The sequence below is a fragment of the Solanum verrucosum genome, unplaced genomic scaffold, assembly GCF_900185275.1.
Source record: "Solanum verrucosum unplaced genomic scaffold, falcon-dt-bn FXZP01000252.1, whole genome shotgun sequence".
NCBI classification, from domain to species: domain Eukaryota; kingdom Viridiplantae; phylum Streptophyta; class Magnoliopsida; order Solanales; family Solanaceae; genus Solanum; species Solanum verrucosum.
In genome coordinates, this window is record NW_026019988.1 from 814659 (window position 1) to 835346 (window position 20688).

The 20688-nt window shown below is 28.9% G+C and overlaps 2 protein-coding genes across 2 annotated transcripts; both read left to right on the plus strand.

Annotated features, from left to right (window-relative positions):
- Positions 1 to 4692: 4692 nt before the first annotated feature.
- On the plus strand, positions 4693 to 6682 carry LOC125818831 (uncharacterized). The gene is made up of 7 exons (XM_049498350.1): positions 4693 to 4776; positions 4875 to 4936; positions 5174 to 5273; positions 5558 to 5599; positions 5760 to 5805; positions 5965 to 6013; positions 6604 to 6682. The coding sequence occupies exons 1-7, from the start codon at positions 4693 to 4695 to the stop codon at positions 6680 to 6682; spliced, it is 462 nt and encodes a 153-aa protein (XP_049354307.1).
- A 5545-nt stretch (positions 6683 to 12227) lies between these two features.
- LOC125818691 (protein MIZU-KUSSEI 1) lies at positions 12228 to 13478 on the plus strand. The gene has a single exon (XM_049498202.1). The coding sequence runs from the start codon at positions 12426 to 12428 to the stop codon at positions 13269 to 13271; it is 846 nt and encodes a 281-aa protein (XP_049354159.1). The 5' UTR covers positions 12228 to 12425; the 3' UTR covers positions 13272 to 13478.
- The last annotated feature ends 7210 nt before the right edge of the window (positions 13479 to 20688 follow it).

Sequence of the window (20688 nt, forward strand, 5' to 3'; positions counted from 1 at the left end):
AAACTTCAGAGGAGGGATTGAGGTGCTCTAGCTGGCGTATCACGCCAGGCCCCAACCCAGAAAATCCGACGAATTTTGCTTGCTCGTTTTCTCACCCTAACTCGCCTAGAATCGAACGGTTTCTTCCCCAATCACTTGGATTCGATTACTTAACATAAGTACACTCTATTATACTTAAAAAAAAACACTCAAATTACTAAATTTCATTTCAAGAAATCATCAAAACCCCAACACAACAAGATTTAGAATGAACTTCAGGAACACCTATGAAGAACTCATCAAGAACTCTAATCTTTCAACATCAAGAATGAAATTTCGCTGAAAATAACATGATTGGAGTGTGGGTGAACTAACCCAACACTATGGAAGCTTACATACCTCTTAGGGATCAAACCCATGGCGACAATACGCAACAACTCTCAAGAATTTCGACGAACTCTTCGATCCTTTCTCTTTTCTCATCTTCTCTCTTCTTCTTTTCTCTTCTTGAATTCTCAACTAAAACCCTAGGCATAAACTAGGATTATAAAACTTAACCTAATCAGATTATACCCCTAAATTATTACTAAAAATGAATGAAATCTGATTTGGTAAGGAAAAGACCAAAATACCCCTTTAAAATCTGGTTTTGACTTTCCTTATCTAGACAACTCAACTTCAAATGCACATATCTCCCTCATACAAACTCGAAACTGAGCAAACTCAGTGGCGTTGGAAAGATAATTCAAAGTTCTTTCATACGATATCTGGTACCACACCTAAATCATCCTGATCTAGGAGTTAAGGTCGTTTGAAGTTGACCCCAAACTCATACTTAGCTTAACTTGCAAAATTTCAGATTTTGCTATTTCCAATTTAGTTCTTTTTCGAAATCAAGGTGCTACATCTAGTGAACTTAACACTTAAGAAATTTTAATTCCTCAGTAAAATCCTACTCACAATGAAGGATGGTTCAAGTCTTAGTTCAAAATTTTCTGGGGTGTTACATAAGGTGTCACAATTTCTTTCCTAAAAAAAAAGAATTTCTCCACTTTCTTATATCCCCATGAACAATGATATGTTGCATGAGGATGAATGCATCACAACACATACAACACATACAACACAAAGGTATAAGCAGTTCGTCGAAGATTTCAAATAGTATCAAGTTTCCAAACTCAACAAGTCATGAAACATGTCCTCAAATTATAGGGATAGTGGAGGAATCCATTTGAAATCAGTCTTTACCATTTACACTCTGTTTGGATCATTGTTACACATTGTTTCATAATGTATTCTATTGTATTGTACTCTATTGTACTGTATTGCATGGTAGATACAATGTTTGGCTAGACTGTAATGTTTGTTATTGTTTAATAACATTTTAATTGTTTGGTTGTATCGTACTGTATTGTAATTTATAAATTTACTAAAATGTCCTTAATTATTCTAGGGTAGGTGGTTTGACTTGAATTAAATAATTTAAGATAAAGGGTAAAATAGTATTTTGAAATATTATCTAAAGATATAATTGGAAAAAGAAATTAAGTAACAATGGGAACACACCAAATCAGTTGTTCCGTAAAATAGGAGTTTTCATTGTTACGTAACAATGAAATTTAACAATACAATACAATATATTTTAAATAACAATCAAAACAAACATAGTAGGTGTAATAACGATACAATACAATACAATGGGTAACAATGATCCAAATAGAGTGTTAGAAAGCATTTCTTTCATTTTAAAGTGTTTAAAAAGCAACTCATGCCTCTAACTTGCGCATCTCAATGTCAAATATAAAGATAGACCACACAACCCCTACCTCGGGCATATACTCAAATATCACAGGTTTACTGCAGCGTAAAGATATCACACAAGCCTCTACACAGTCTAAGCATCACAAATAGGCATCATACGAACTAAACAATGAAGTCAACACTTACCAACTTTTAAGACTCACACTACTACTCATTTCACATTTGACTTCCTAAGAAATTAATTACTCATCTCAGTCTAAAAGAGGGATAGACAAACCTACCTCGAAGGTCAAACATCACTCGAACAACTCTATCGAAGCACTTCCTCAACCACCCGATCACCGAAACAATCCTCAACTATCAAGAATGAAAATAGTTCATCAAAATGATTTCAATGATAACCATTTTGATAGGATTTGAAACTAGGGGTAAAATAGTTTTAAAATCACTTCAAAAATCAAAAGGGTAAAATCAATTTTTTAGTTGAAAATCAAGCTCTCCAAGTCAAGAGGAGTTTGTGGTTGAAATCCCATTAAAACAAGCAAGAATCGATCTACAAATCACGAAAATACTAATTTTCAAACTTAAAGGGATAAACCCCCAAAACCCACATTGAAATCATATTTTAAGGATCTTTTCGGAAGATTAAAATTGAAGGAATCGATAATGAATACCTAAAGGTACTTACCCAACCAAATCTCCTCAAAAATCTCTTCTCCTAAGCTCTCAAACGAGTGAAAAATGGGAGGAATTCCCGTTTAAACATTGTTTAGGTCTGTAAAATGGTGTTCGCAAATGCGGCCCTCTAGACCGTTAAGGCTCGCAAACGTGGGAACATCTTTGTGATCGCGGGAACAACGATTCCGGAGCACTGTTCACCCATGAACACGCCTCAAACCCACTCTTCCAAAACGTGCCAAGGACCCACAAATGCGGTCCCCTTGCACCAAACACCAAAATACAGATAAAGCTCAAGTACAAGTCTCCGTTCGGACCCTAGAAACTGTTTGGAGTTTGATAAAAATAAATTGGGCATGCTACCCCACTAAATTAGACATTTCGGACTCAATGAAATCATTGAATTTTCGAAAAGAGTATAAATGATGTAATAACCCTCCCAGATCACTCTTAAGGCTTAAAACTCAACTTCTCACTCAAACGTTCAAAACTCAACCTAAGGCCGTGGAAACCTTACCAACCACCTTACTAACTCAAACTTGACATTCCAGGTTCAATGGAACTGGCGGAATTTCCATTCGACGCTCGAGACTCAAAATAATGATTGAAGTCAATGGTATCATGAATTCTCAACCCAAGAGGGGTCAGATTATCAAAAATACATTTGATTGCATCGAGGACCACACCAACTATTTTTGAAACACAATCTAAGCGTGCAAATGCAACGAGTAAGGGTAAAATGGTTATTTTATTATTAAAAGCAAATTCACAAGAAATGAGACATTACAATAATCCTTGCATCTTACGAAGAATATCTAGTTTGTGGACAAAGAAAATTCATCTGCTTCACTAAGCTTTTTGACGACCTCTCAAACGAGTCGGGATTGTAGATCCACTTCTCTGAGAAAAAATCCATAACTCACCCAAACTAGTCTGTTACGACTTAATACTACAAAATCAAACAATAAGTAGGATTTCACTATATTGGACCATAATTACATAACTATTTTTTGCACCGGAAAGTCAGCCAACTTGATTTAAAGTATTACGAAAGATTCTAAATATTAGACAATCAAATTCTAGAAAATGATTTGCTTTTCAGAAAATACTTTAGTCGTACAAAACATATCTTAAACAAATTTAGAAACATGAAGGAAAATGTAGCAAATTGGACAACATATGTCCAATCTAGATTAATTCATACTCGTACCCGATGCTTAAATCAGTTCAATGAAGACATGACGTCACATACTTAACTTACATATTACTTTCTCTAAACTATCAGTTAGTCGACACGTGCCAACCTTTACTTATTAACTTAACTATGGCAAGATAGTCTGATCTGGCATAAACAGCACGTGTGAGTAAGTGTAATTATCTTACCTAAATAATAAATTCAAACTTACCTTGTTATAGAAAAAATCATACTAGTAGTATCTTATAACACAATGAAAAGTACATTATTTCCTTTCCAATGTAGTAGTACTTTCCATCCTTCAAGCATTCAGCATTCCTATATAAACACATTCCCATCTATATTTCCTCCATCACCAATCACCATTTTATTTAGATATTAAGAGGAAAGAAAAAAAAGATAAAAATGGGGAGAGGAAAAGTTGAGTTGAAGAAAATTGAGAAAACATCTAATAGGTTGGTTACTTTTTCGAAAAGATGACAAGGCCTGATTAAAAAGGCAAATGAATTAGCGATCTTATGTGGATGTGGGAGTAATAGTTTACTCCCACAATGGGAAGTTGTATGAATATGCTAAGCCAAGGTATATTTTAATCATGTATACCTGTTAGAAAAAGTAAATAGTGAATTAAAATCGATTATTTGTGTAGAAATTTCAGTAAAAATGTAAGTGTTATTCCTTATCATGACTTGATCTCGTTACTCCTAGCGGCGAATATGTATGAGCATGTATACAAATAATCTAAAGTCTCGATAGTTAGTTCTTAACTTTTCGATTGAAAAAAACAATATATATATATATATGAAGGTGTGCAAGTGTACTATTCCGTAGTAGTAAGGATTATTATAACACTATTCCTAAAAATTTCATTTGTCTTTCAATAATGGATGTTAAATCGACTAATAGAATGTTATTCTTATTTCGATTTTTGTCTATGCTTCACTCTCCCATGATTAAGTGCTTAATTCTTTTGTTATTATTATTATTGTTATTATTAAATAATAAATTATTATAGAAGTTAAAGTCTTTTTGTTTATTAATATTATTATTTGTAACATATCCTTTTTTTTTTGTGAAGTATGGAAAATATTCTGGCCAGATACAACCCTATTTCAGAAACTAATTCTGAACCTGCAATAGTTGAAACTATTGCAACTGAGGTGGTAAATTAAATATATATTTTTCACATAAATTAATTGATTACATTATTCATTTATTTTAGTAAAATATTTTTTCCAATTTAATTATTTTAATTAATTAGGAGCCTCAGACTGAGTTAGATAACCTCAAGGAAGAAATTGCAGTGTTGCATAAGATACAAAGGTATGTTTTTCTATAAATTTTATTTTAAAAATTTTTAAAATTCTAAAGGGGTGTGAGATAGAGTGTGTCCACAGAATTATGATGTGAATTTTAGGCTCGATAATGATAGCTTGAGGGACAAACAATATGTGTGATGAATTCGTATCATAGTTATACTTTATATATTCAATATTTCTCTAATATCTTTATTATTGATGATATAAATTAATAATAATTTTTTTGTATATCAATGTGAAGTGGGTTGCTGGCAAAAAACCTTGATGGCTTGAGTTTCACAGAATTGCAAAATTTGGAACATATGTTAAAAGAAGGTGCTTTGAGTGTCAAGGATCACATGGTATATATATTCATTTTTTCAATTATTTGTGACATTATGATATCGAGACTTTGAAGTAGCCATTAATATTTATATTAGAATCAATCGTCTACATCACACCTTTTGATGTGCAGCTTTGACCCAGATCCTAGATAATCGTGCGATGCTATATGCACCAAACTATCTTTTGTTGAATTAATATTTTTAATTAGTTATCACATGTATTTCGAAAATAACCCCTATTTAAAATTAGAGGGGAAATAAAGAAGCATTTTTTTCTTGATTATTTCTTCTTTATATTTCAGGAACGAAAGCTGATGGGGCAATTTGAATTGTATATGCCGGAGGTATAAATATATATAAATTTTTCTAACTCGTGATGAAATCGACCGTGATTTAAAAACATGAATTTCACTAAGAAGATTTTATACTTTATTATTTTTTTGGAAATATTTCATTGATCACCTTTTGTGGCTTAGAATTTATTTTCTCTTTTTCTTTTGGCAGGAGGAAAAGGCTATGATTGAGGCCAAAATATTACCTGAACAAGTAAGTAGCCTTAATTCAAACTTCATTTAAATTATTATATTCTAAAATTATAATTGTGATTTATAATTATTAATTTTTCCTAATTTTATTATTAAATTTACTAAAATATTTTAAAATATAGATATTTTGAAAATTCAGGTTATAGAACTCCAACGTGAATTAGCTATGAAAGAAAATTCTTTTGATGAAACTGACACTTTCTTGCATTTGAGGTAATTATATTCACTTTTTTTTTCTTCTAATTACTATTAATAATTTTTTCCTCTTAGAAAAAGAAAAAACTTACCTCTATGGTTCTATTATTATATGAAGACTAAATTTGAAAACATTTATGAATGCCTGCAGAATTTTTTAAAACTTTTTAGTTTAAATAAAATGATATGATCAGTGATAATTTCATTTGATCGACTCAATTTATTTGAGTGATATGGGAGGACACTTTCGTTTATGCATTTCTCCTAATTTTTTATTTATTTTTTATTCCTTAATTTTTTAAATATTTTTGCTAATATTAATTTCATATGTAATTTTAAATAGAGCGATATAATCGGTGATAATTTCATATAGTCAATCTAACTTAGTGGAGATTGAGATCGTGCAATTATTATTGTTACTGGTATATTGAGAAACTTTAGTGCTTCTTAATATTTTAATGATATTGACTAGTTTAAATGTTAATATGATTTGTAACAATTTCATGAAGTCAACTTTATTTATTTGAAATTGAGGCACGGTTATTATTTTATGTATATGAAAGACTGATTTAGAAAATAAATTTTAATTTTTTTTTTATGTTTTACAGGCTGCCTGTTGATTCCAATTTGAAGTTGGGAACCCCAAAAGCTGAAAATGATGCTGACAATCCTATGATCATAGAGTGATTTATATTACTCTTTCACAATTTGAAATAAAGACTCTCTTTAGTTTTTACATTAATCTTTGCTTATTAGCTTGGTTAAAGCTAAGTTGGAATAAAGTCGAATGTTTGACGCAAAAGTTGGATTCTTCTTTTGATTTTATCAAGAAGAATTGAAAATTTAAAATTGATCTTCTTTTTTCAATATTTTCTAGGTTTGATATTATCATTGTGGTTGTGCGATGTTTCACTTGTTTTTTTGTCTTCACTCGATGATATATATTGTATTGAGACTTAAAATGATCAAAATTTGTGTCGTGTAAAGCCTGTTAAATAAAAATATACTTTCTATTAAGATCTTTTTCATAATAAGATTCGAATATTTAAGGTGATTTGTTCAGTATTGAAAATGAACAACTTTCTTAGTATGGAGTGGAATGTTCCCTTCATAAGTCTATTTGAAGCAAATTTTGATCATGCTTTAAATATCGAATAATTAAATTATAATGAATATGAAACTTAATAAATAATTTTGGATTTCAAATCAAAATCTATGTCATCTGTATCAACTAAACCACAATTTATATCATCTTTAGATGGTTTAAGTATTATGAATTTTAATGTTACCAATGTCACATGTTATCATATAAGATTGACCTTGTATTTTCTTAAAATATTTTTTAGAAAATTAAATATTAACATCCAATAAACAATGTTATTTTTGTGGTTACCCTTTCTTTTTAAGTACACATCAGTCTTTAGCTAACTAATTATTTTCTAAATTAAGTACTATTAGCATGCATTAGTCTAATCATTACTTTGATTAGTCACTCAAATGACGAAGGGTTCAATACAATTATTCACTAATTTAATAATAATTCTCTTATAATGGTTGCATGCCTACTTTCTAATAGTTTTCTCTAAAAAAAATTAAAAAAAATAATCATATGGTATATCAATACAAATAAATCGAAATTTTATTTATTATTATATGGAATTAACTTAATCACACTTTTTTTTGGACCACATACTTTTTCTATTACAAAAATTAAATATAAAACTTCTTGTGTATAAAATATGACAATTTATTTTTTGAGTTATTTAGCTGGATCGGTCTATTCAAGATTTTTTTATCTTTATTCGGACTTGATGATAAAGATATAATCACTTTTATGGATTCGTTGAAAATGATATTCTTAATGGCATATTAGTTACACTTGCCATCAAAATAGAAATTAACTGTTTTCTTGTTCAAAAATATGAAATATCATTTGAATCATTATTTGTCGAATATATTTTATAAGCAAATAACTTTTTTTTGTTCAAGATAATAATAATTTTATCGTTAAAAATTATAAAATTGGACAAACATAATATGTGGATCAGAATATCCTAATGATTGTGTTTTAACTTTGTGTGTTTAACATATATTTAAAATGTGGAACAAACAAAAAGTATAAAAGTGAAGGAACAAAATTATGTCCAAAAATGGACCAATTGTGCTACTTTTCCTTTACATAACCTTTTTATTTTTACTTTCAAAATCAATTGAAATCACAAATTATTAAAATCACCAAGTGTCATTGCTTAAAAAAATCTGATTTCATTGAAATTTGACTTGTCGAAAATATTTTCAATGACATTTTGATGAAAATATTTATTGAATATTTACATTATTTTTAGTAGTGTATGAATCTGATCTTGAACTAAGAAAGTAACAAAAAACTTAAATTAGAATTTCGTGAATATGTTATGCAGAAGGCAAAAACTATACATTAATTTTTCTTTTAAGACTTTAAGTAGTTTAGTAGATATACCAAAATCTCAACTCAATCTTAATAATAATGATAAATCTAAAAAAATATAAAAAAAATTAATTAATTAAAAAATTAGTTCATCCTAAAAGTCCATTTAAAGTACAAATGCCGCACGAAGCTAATTAAGTAGTTTTGATTTAATCTTTCAAGATAATTTCCATAGAAATTTTAAAATTATTCCAAAATAATTTTTTATATATTTTAAAAGTGTAAATTCTTATACTATCAATGTGATTTAAAACATTATACAAGTTTTTTGACTTATTTTTCAAAAGTAATTGTTTCATAATCTAACGCTAAATAAGATTGACATAGGTTTTTTATGTTTAATGATAAAAGTTATATGTCGCTAATTTCTATTTAGTTTATATATATTGAATGTAAAAATTCCTTTGGATATATAAAAATATTATATCTTCTAATATTATTTATATTATTTATATTATAGATGGAAACAAAGATAGTGATGCAAAGGTAGATGTCACATGCTTATGGAAAATAAAATTAATTAATTTTTGATTGGTAATTAAAGAGTCAACGTGTCAAGATTAGAGGAGGTCAACTTTTAATCCTGACCGTTCAATTGAGGTTAGGCCACCAATCCGATTAGCCAAATCACCCCAAATAATAATGCTTTGTTTGGAACCGTCCCAAAAAGATAAAATTTAAAATTTTAAGTTTTGTCTTGTATAATAATTTTAATTTAACTAGTATCAACTTAATTGTCGTACTGATCACAAAGAGTTGTGATGAAAGGGATATAATCACTTTATCCTTAATTAGAAGTTTTCGACTTTCAAAGTTTAGGTGCAAAGATAGATTTAAAATTTAGATTTACGGTTATGGTTTAATTACCTTAGACTTATTATATTTTTATAATTATGGATTCAAATCTACTATGATGCAATCTTGGAGAATTATTACACATAAATATGTAGTTTACGTAAAAAAAAAATACATAATAAGGTTGCATCCAAGGGGGCGGATCCACATTGAAGGCTCTGGGTGTTCGGGCACCCATTAATTTCGTATCAAACTATATATATTTATATAAAAATATGAAAGATGGTATAAAATTAAACAGTGAACATTAGGGTTGTTTATGGCTATGGTTAAAAAAAAAACTAATTGAACCGCAATCCGAATCAAACCGATTAAAAAAACTGATATTTGGTTTGGTTTGGTTAGGTTTTCAAAATTTTGAAAACTGATACTATTTGATTTGGTTTTGATTTTACTAAAAACAAACTAAAAAAATAACCAAACCGAATCGAGAAATTAGATATATAAAATTTATAATTATTTATATATTACTCATAAATAAAATACAAATATTTGTTAAATTTTAATTAACTTAAGTCTTTAAGTTTACTATTTTCTCAAGCCTAACACTTAAATTTTGGCCCACTTAATTGAATCACTTTATTCGTGTAATAATAACTCTAGTATTACTTAATTACTTAATTGAACCACAATAACTTTCCTATGGATTGTTCATGTACTAGGTGTTTGTGTCTGTCAAGATATGTATGTCCTCAAAAATTTATTACTCTCAAATCGAAAAATCAGAAAAATCGAATCAAACCAATGATTATTTTTTTGTTTGGTTTGATTTGGTTTTAGAAATTTAAAAACCGACTAGATTGGTTTGATTTCGATCTGAACCACGAACACCCTAGTGAGCACCTAGGCAACAAGCAGTTGCTTGATGTAGTGGTTGTTTGTGCATGCTCAAAGTTATATATTACATGTGCTATGGCCAAGTTTTGATTCCCAGTATGGTGCTCTTTAAGTTAAAATAGCATGCAGAGCACGTTGAATAATCTTTATGAATTCTATCATCTCCCTAATGAATTACATTTTTATTATCACTGAATCTGCAATCAAATTCATCGTAAGACTCATAATACATAATCTTTTAAAGGGAAGCACTTTTTCTTTAATAAGCTTTACGAAACACAAATTCAAATTACTCGAGGCAATCGATATCAATATCAAGCATAGAGTGAGACACCAAACAATTGTAGTACTTCATAAAAAAAACGTTAAAAATCAACTTCATATCACAACCAGATCACCACTATGAAATTGTAAAGTAGTCATTTGATATTTAATTTGCAATAATGGTTGGCCAAGATATTGTAAAGTATTAATTATATGATCTTATATAATAAGAGACGTGTTTGTTTGTGTCGTCCATATGTGTTGCATGAATATCCTATATACATTTTTTTCTTTTTAAAAAAAACATATTTTAAATGTTTAATCCAAAAAAAAATATCAAAAGATTGTGTTATTCAAAACCCTACTTGTGTGATCAATAGTTTTTAGAAAATATCGTTATTGTAAAACCAAAACTAAAAAGAATATTTTGATACTTAAGTAACTAGTAAAGTCTGAAATACTTGCAACAATGACTAAAGAAAATTATTTGCAATTGCTGCCAAACTCGCAACAATGATAAAAAGTTATATACTTGTCAAATTTTTCGTCTTTCTTTTAAATCAAAACAAGTAACTAATAAGTCACTATTATCGTATTTTGGTCATTGTTGGAAGTGGTAGCTAATCTATCGTTAGATAACTCATAGCTTACATATATATTTTTTAATATAATTTTACATTAATTTATTATTAAATAAAAATAACAAGGACTGATAAATCACGTTAATTAACTATAGAATTTACTTGTCGTCATTCATATTATTTTTCAGTGATGCATCTCTACTATCTCACGCTTGCTTGGTGTTAGATTTCCATGACATAAATCCGAATTAGTTGGACCAGTTCAAATGTTATAAATATATTTTTAATTTTTAAAAGAAACATCAACATTTATTCTTCATCAGCCAATCCTGACCGTCCATTCTTCATTCAAGATCCATTAATATCAAAATCACGCTTAATAAAAAACAACGGCTGCACGTGTATTCTTTAATCATGCTCTGCAGGACCACTATATCATCCCTTTTTTATCACTTTAATTTAAAAGAAAATAAAAAATTGTATATAATTTTATTAATATGTTTTTTGTATATAAATAGGGGAGGGCATGAATGCAAAGAAATGATCACAATCATTTCACAAAATTCTATAGTATTTTTTTCTTTATTTTTCTTAGCCACCTTCAAAACACTCATCATCACCTTGTCCCCTTCTTGATATTTGATACCAAAATCCCTTATACTTTTCCACTTTGCCTTTTCCATAGCAAAATAGGATCAAAATACTCCTCACTATTTCCTTGTGTTTGTTGTGAGCTAATTCATCTAACCACTAAGTATCATATCTTAGTTATATTGATGAAATTGACGTGAGTTCGATTTTTACTGTTTTTTTTCCTTTTATTTTGCTTCTTGTGAGCAAAATCACTTCCAACTCTAAAACTCATTTTGCTTCTTGTGATTAAAGCCACCTCCAATACATACGTGTGCAGCTTGATAATATCAGTACTGAAGTCTTCTACTTATCGTAAGTGTGAATTCAATTCTCAATTGATTATTCCTGGTTTAACAACAACAACAAAAAATTAGGAAAAAGGGAAAAGAACCACCCCACCTAACCCTTATAACATCATATTTACTTTCCTTATTTCTTTTTGCCCTTTTCTTAGTACCTTGGCCTTTGATCATAGCTAAAATACACATGCTCATAACAATCTCTTTTTCACTCACCAAAATACCTCAAAAACTTCTCTCCTTTTCTTGAGAGTTGAGTACTCACCCTTCACCCCCGCCCCCCCCCCCCCATACCCCACCCCACCCTATTTTTTTGATTTGGAGTAGTAGTAAAACACAAGTTACTACTACTACTCCCATTTTCTTGGTTCTTCAATTATAGAATCAAAATCTTTTCCTTTTTTTTATCACTACCTACAAAGCCAATAGACTATTCTAATTTTGTCTCATTTTTTTTTTTAGTTAATTTGCTGTTTGTTAGTTTTCTTCATACAATGAGACAAGCACAACAACAACAACCATTTGCTGCTCTTCCGCGAACAAGCAGCTGCAAAAGCTCGAAAAAAATCATACCTGCAAATAACAATACTTATTCGCGGTCTTACTCTTCAACTACCCGTGATTATTCAACTGACAAATCTCTCGTTCTTCCTAACAACGGAAGCTCATCATCGTCTTCTTCGAACAATTTCAATCGATTAACCAAAACCCGAATCGGAGTTTCATCTCTCCTCCGATCACTAATCAGCATCATCTCATTCCCTTCCGTACTCCCTACTTGCCGATGGCTAAATCTCCCGAATCAGTTCTCAATTACCCCATCCCTCGGCCGGAAAGTCACCGGAACTTTATTCGGTCACCGGAGAGGCCATGTCAGCTTCGCCGTACAAGACGATCCGAAATCCGACCCGGTTTTACTAATCGAGCTCGCAGTTTCTACGTCGTCGTTAGTGAAAGAGATGTCGTCGGGATTGGTCAGAATTGCGTTAGAATGCGAGAAAACGGCGGCGCCGGGAGGTAGCCGGAAGAGATTAGGGCTATTTGAAGAGCCGATGTGGACGATGTATTGTAACGGGAGGAAATGTGGGTATGCAACATCGAGGTTATGTACGGATTCCGATTGGCATGTGTTGAGTACAGTGCAGAGTGTTTCCGTCGGCGCCGGAGTGATTCCGGTGGTGGATGATGGCCGGAAAATTAGTGCGGCGGAAGGTGAGTTGTTGTATATGAGAGCGAAATTTGAACGAGTTGTAGGGAGCCGTGACTCAGAAGCTTTTTATATGATGAATCCAGATGGTAATGGAGGACCTGAACTCAGTATTTTTCTTCTTAGGATATGAAAAATAGAAAAAAAAATTGATATGAAAATTAAAGAAGAGAAAAAGTTGAAATGATAATATTTATAATCTTTTTTTTTTTGTTTGAGTATTTTGAATTTATAGTGTGTTTAATTAGGTATATGTAATGTTTTTGGTTAGTGATTTTTTGTACTTTTTGTTGTAAGTTTTCTATATGTATATTTGCATGATCATATGCATGATTTCTTCTTCATTTCTCCTTTATTCTCATATAGATCGGTTTCAATGAGATGGATAGTTTCAGGTAATATTAATCAAATAACAATTAGATTTGAGAAAAGATTTTGATAAAAAGTGTTTTCTCTTTTTATGAAATTTATTTCATGTGAATTCGAATTAATTGAATCCTTCTTTTATATTAAAATGATGAAAAAGATGCTTAATATCACTAGAGAAGGAGAGAATAATACAATTATAGTTAAACTATTAATAATAAGTACTCATGATTATTGTTGAATTTATTGATGTTTATACATTAAACTACAAAATATATCTATTATTTGGTGTAGTTTTAATAAATTCTTAAGCATGATGCTATGTTCTATATTGAAATATTAAATTTATATGAATTCGATATCGTAAGATTAAACTTGTGATAGTGATCGTGCTAAAAGTCTTAAAGGTTCAACATTGTGAAAATTCAAGGTAGTACTATTCAATGTGGAAATTTTTATGTTTCGACATGGATAGCTAGATTCGGAAAATATGCATTGAGTGTTTATATTAAGCTATATATTTGTTGTTTGTGTTGAGTGTGTCTAAAGTATTTTTTGTTTGATCTTACGCATTGAGTGTTTATATCAAGCTATATATTATGTTTATTCTGATGCATTATTCTATGTCATTGAAAGTATTGACACAATTAACAGGTTGTTTGATCACTTCATCTACTTTTAAGTGATACAATTTTTTTGTTGAAAAATTATGTAATTGTTGAACATTATTTATCATGATTCTAACGATATCTTAAAACGAAAAATTGAGCACTAGAATTGCTCATAACAAAATTATTTTCCTCTAATTAATTAAACCACGTTATTGCCTTATTGGTGAAGAAAACGCGGAAGATTAATTATTAATCACTATTTGTGGGGTTTAAACCTATTACAAGCAAAGAAATGTATTTATGTAATGATTGATGCAACAACTGAAAGTTAAAATGATATTACTGGTTGATTAGAATAGTGTAATTATCAGTCTAGTAATTATTCAATTTAGTTATTATGTTGATAAGTTTGTTTGTCACAATGTAATTACAAATGTATTGTGTGGTTGCACAATTACAATTATAAAATTATATTAAATTTTATGAATAAAAGTTAATTATCTAAATTAAAATTTTATATTAAACAAATAATAGAATTTATAAATGATATTGAATTAAATATTTAAGATATATAATATCTTTTTAAAATATATTAATCAACAAACACATGTTCTTAATTAATATTATAAAAAAAACGATTTATGTTCTTTTCAAATTAATATATATGAATTAAATTAATAATAAAAATTAAAAGTATACGATTTCTATGAACATAAAATACATGTTTACAAAAAGATTAATGTTATAAACAATTAAACATAGTGTCATGAATTTCTAACTAAAAATAAATGACTTGAAATGTGAAATATCAAGTCAATATTATTAAAACAAATGAAATTGAAAATATAACATAAGTTCTAAATTTGAACAAAAATTTAAGATAATACTCTTATGTCAAATTTCAACATAACGTACATAAATATGATTTAAAAGAAAAGAAAAACGTAAATCTATAACTTTATTTAACAATGAATTTTCCTTCAATTTAAAAATTAGAATACTGACAAAATCATGCTAATGAAAAAAAATTAAACATAGAATAAACAAATAAAATAGATAATACGAAAATCGCAAAAAATCAGAAGAAGTTAAAGTTGAGAATGAGAAGGAAATGAAATATTAATATAAAATAAAAATAAAGATAAAAAGAATAAATTAAAATGTAATAGCTAGTAATTCACAATGTAATTACCAACAATTCACAACCCCTCGTTGAGAATTGAAGAGTGTAATTTTTTTATTTAATTACATGTTGATTAAGTAATTATATAAGTCAACCAAATATATAAAACAGTGTAATACTCAATACCATTAAATCTAATTATAAGGATGACTTTTCAAATCGGCTCAAAAATATAAAATGTGACAAACTAAACATACGAAGAACTTAGCTAAGAGAATTTGCAATTAACATCTACGATATATATAACTTAGCTAAGAGAATTTGCAATTAACATCTACGATATATATATATACTAGTAAAGAAAGCCCGGGCGCTGCCCGGACCCAACATTAATAAAGTTATATTGTTACTCTCTCCGTCCCATATTAGATGAGAATCTTACTAAAAATATTGTTTTCATATTATTTGAGCACTTATTAAATTAGGATAGAATTAATTAATTCTTTTCCATTTTATCCCTACAATTAATATGACCATTCCTATATTGTATGTGTATTTTTTGTAACTCATTTCAATGTGCATTGATATAAACAAAGGGCAAAATGGTGAAATCTTCCAATGTATTAATGATTTCTTAATCACCGTGTAAAGTTAGAAGTGTCCATCTAATATGGCACGGAGGGAGTATAGTTTATGTATTGTTATAAAATTAGTAAAAATTGTTATAATATATTTTGCTCATAAGTGAGCTAACATAGAAACTTATTTGTCATTTGTCTTTTTAATTTCAATTTTAAATAGCAAATAAATGTAGTGATAAGATTGAGGATAGAAATGAAGCATATCTTTCTAAATTTAAGTAAAAATAAACAGAGTAGAAGTAACATTAGGGTTATCGATAGGACGATTCATTCGGTTATTTTTAAAAAAATTATATCATTCAATTTTTCGGCTATTTTATAATGTATAACCAAAATTAAAATTTTAAAATCATCCCAATCCTAATTTATGTGACACAAGCAGTACAAAAATTAGTCTTTTTTTTGTTGTCTTGTAGATATTATAAGTTATTATTTATTGTAAATTATAGTACTTTTTATTAAAGTTTTTAATAACATATGTTACTTTTTATGTTTGAGAGTTAAACCAACTTTTTTTTATATGTCTTTTAATTTTATATGTGTTTTGTCCTTTTCCATTTTCAAAAACTAATACTCTTTCTGTCCAATATTAGATGAGAATCTTACTAAAAATATTTTTTTCATATTATTTGAGCACTTATTAAATTAGGATATAATTAATTAATTCTTTTCCATTTTACCCCTACAATTAATATGACCATTCCTATATTGTATGTGTATTTTTTGTAACTCATTTCAATGTGCATTGATATAAACAAAGGGCAAAATGGTGAAGTCTTCCAATTTATTAATGATTTCTTAATCACCGTGTAAAGTTGGAAGTGCCCATCTAATATGGGACGGAGGGAGTATAGTTTATGTATTGTTATAAAATTAGTAAAGATTGTTATAATATATTTTGCTCATAAGTGAGCTAATATAGAAACTTATTTGTCATTTGTCTTTTTAATTTCAATTTAAATAGCAAATAAATGTAGCGATAAGATTGAGGGTAGAAATGAAGCATATCTTTCTAAATTTAAGTAAAAATAAACAGAGTAGAAGTAACATTAGGGTTATCGATAGGACGATTCATTCGGTTATTTTTAAAAAAATTATATCATTCAATTTTTCGGCTATTTTATAATGTATAACCAAGATTAAAATTTTAAAATCATCCAATCCTAATTTATGTGACACAAGCAGTACAAAAATTAGTCTTTTTTTGTTGTCTTGTAGATATTTTAAGTTATTATTTATTGTAAATTATAGTACTTTTTATTAAAGTTTTTAATAACATATGTTACTTTTTATGTTTGAGAGTTAAACTAACTTTTTTTTATATGTCTTTTAATTTTATATGTGTTTTGTCTCTTTCCATTTTGAAAAACCAATACTCTCTCCATTTTATTTTATATGTCATTTCTTTTTATAAATATATTGGTTATTCCCTCTTCTTATTGGAACACATGTTGACTTGTGGTGAATATTTATTCCCTCTTCTTATATAGTAATATATTGATTATTCCCTCTTCTTATTAGAACACATGTTGACTTGTGGTGAATATTTATTCCCTCTTTTTTATATAGTAATATATATATAAACATAAAAAACAGTAATTTTAATTTTAATTTTTAAATATATCATATAATTTTCCGTCCAAAAGAATTTTGATGAACTCACTTTCCCCACGTGGCTCTGTCCTGTTAAATTTTACCAATTTAATAATGTAAATAAAGTGTTGTAACTGTGGACTTTTTCTTGGTAATAAACATCTATTGTTTAATATTGGACTTTATTTCTCAAAGTATGACTTAAAAGCCTTAAAAGACTGCTTTCATTTTGCAGCTGAAAAACATACAATGATTACTTTTTAGTCACCAAATGAATAATATAATCGTTGTGAATATCCACTCTCCATATATATATTATTGATAATGGTAGCGTTCAAGCCAAATTGCATATATCTTAGATTATTTACTTGACACTTTGTTGCATGTACTAATTAGTCAAATAGTAAAAAGATCTACATCGCAGGATTATTTACTTATCCTATATTTATGAAAAATGCAGTTTCTACCATTAGCAGCCTATGAAGATTAGAATTCGATGATATCAGTAATAATATTGTTTAGCGGAATTCAGTCATCATTTAGTGATATAGTGTAGAAATGAATAATGTAACTCTCAATATTTCAATATTCTACTATTTTTCTCAGATTCAACTGAAATATCAGGAATAATAGGATCTCTTAGGAACTTGTCTGGGAATGGGAATGCAACAAGGGTGAAAGAAGACCAACAACGAAAGCACTATGTTGGGGTGACACTAACATTGAGAAATAAAAGTTAGGGGAGCGAAAATAAGATTAGATACCCCAATAATCCTAGCCGTAAACGATGAATTCAAAGTTATTGGATGATTTCATTACTCAAAAAAGAAGAAGGAATATAGCTCTTTACGAGTAGTATCATAATTCATAACCTCTCTATAGGAAATTAAAGTTAAATCACAATGTAAACCTATTTATCAGTGAAGTTTAGTTGACAAGCGAATCTCATAGAATTATTTTTTTTACAAATGAGATAATTCATCTTAATTTTAATATGTAAAGTATGTTTTTGGCCGAGCTTCTTTTAAGGTTATTACTTCATACCACCACTTTTAAATTCAAAATTTCAAATGTAAAGCATATGTTACTTTTTAGTGTTTTTTAATTTACAAAATATCGAGTTTAAAATGGGATACAACGTAAATTATTCCGTAAAATTTAAATAGGAGAAATTACGTGGATAAACAAGCATATAGTAGTTAATTAGCTGACATAACTATAGTTTTCATTAATTACCACTCGCAACTTAATTTTAGCCATAATTAAGTCCCCTCTCTCCTCTCTCCTCTTTTATATATATACAAATACAAATTATACATATACAATTATATGACATATATACAAATACAATTCGCATCCCTCCACTCTCTGCCCTCTCTCGCTCGCCTCTCTCTTCCCTCTCCCAATCTCGCTTGCCAAATATAGAAACACATATGTATACCAGTTACATATATACAATTATCTAACAGATATACATATACAATTCGCCTCTATCCACTCTCTACCCTCTCTAGCTCACATCTCTCCTCCCTCTCCCAATCTCGCTCACATGATATACAAATACATATGTATACCAGTTACATAGATATAATTATCTGACATATATACATATACAATTCGCCTCTCTCCACTCTCTACCCTCTCTCGCTCGCCTCTCTCCTCTGTCTCCCAATCTCGCTTGCATTTTTCCTCTCTCTAACATATAGCTATGAATCGTAATCAGCAAACTATAGCTATCGAACCTAATTAAATTTATTTTAATGGCTATTTGCGAAATTTCCTCATTTAAATAAGTATAAATTATAAGAACCACATATTATAAGTACTAAATAACATCCTATCCCTTCTAGTTTTCTATTTACCAAAAATTCCTTAAAAATGATGTTTGCGGGATACATAGCGTTGTGCACGAGATACATTAGGTGTGATACATTCCACATAGCGGGATACATAGTGTTGTGCACGGGATACATAACGTTTGATACATTTCACATAGCGCGATACATAGCGTTGTGCACGGGATACATGCGGGATACATAGGTAAATAAGGGATTTTTGAAATAAGTAGGGATAAATGGATATTAAGGTAAGTAAAGGAGTGTAGTTAAGTAATTTGTCCTTTAAATAAAGGAGAATTGCCAAATACTAGGAATAGCCCATTCGGCATCAAACCATAAATGAATCGTTTTGGTAGCTGGATAAGAAACAACTTATATAAGTATTAATTCTAGGGAAAATTATGTATTATAGCAAACTATTAATTCAAAATAAATGTTATAGCTACAGCTTCATTTAATTCCAATTCGCAACAAACTTTTTGTCACTCGCCTCTCTCTCCTGAATCTCGCTCACCACTCTTTGGCTCCCCTCTCTCACTTTATACAAACACAAATCTATAAATTGTGTTTGTATTTGTATAAAGTGAGAGAGAACTGTATATACAAATACAATACATATTTATTCGTCCTATACACTTATAATTATATAAATACAAAAATTCCCCTACCTAGTTCTCTTTTGCCTTTAACTCTTTCTCTCTTTATACAAACACAAATTATACAAAAATACAATGTATAATTTGTGTCTGTATAAAGCGAGAGAGAGATTTGAGAGATTTGATATACAAATAACAAATGTTTTAACTCGATTCAATTGTATACAAATGCAAAGTTTGTGCAGATATACAAACACAATCATTAATACATATACATAGTAATTGCATATATACGATTTTCTAACCGATATACATATATAATCGCTGCGATTTCATACAAATCAGATGTCTGCGATTTATACAAATTAGATGCTAGTTTGCTATGGAGCGCGAATAGCAAAACTGTAGCTATCAAAAGCTTGTGATTTTTATATTTGTTATTCCTAAAATTTGCTTTTTATTTTATATAACTTATAAGATGTTGGTAGATGGATAGATAGGAAATAAATTATTCATTTATAAATTTAATATGATCTTTGATTGACAATTTAAAAATCCGCATAACTAGTACATATATAAATTACAAGAGATGTATAATTTATGCAACATAGAATATGAAATAACTAATACCTTATACATTTATAATTCATACATGTATAACTAATTCATAATAACTCTAACCAAGTACCAAACAATACTGAAAAGAAAAGGAAACACTCACACCAGTATAACAATTAGTGCGAATGAAAATGACCAAAATGGTCCTTAATAAATGGATAATA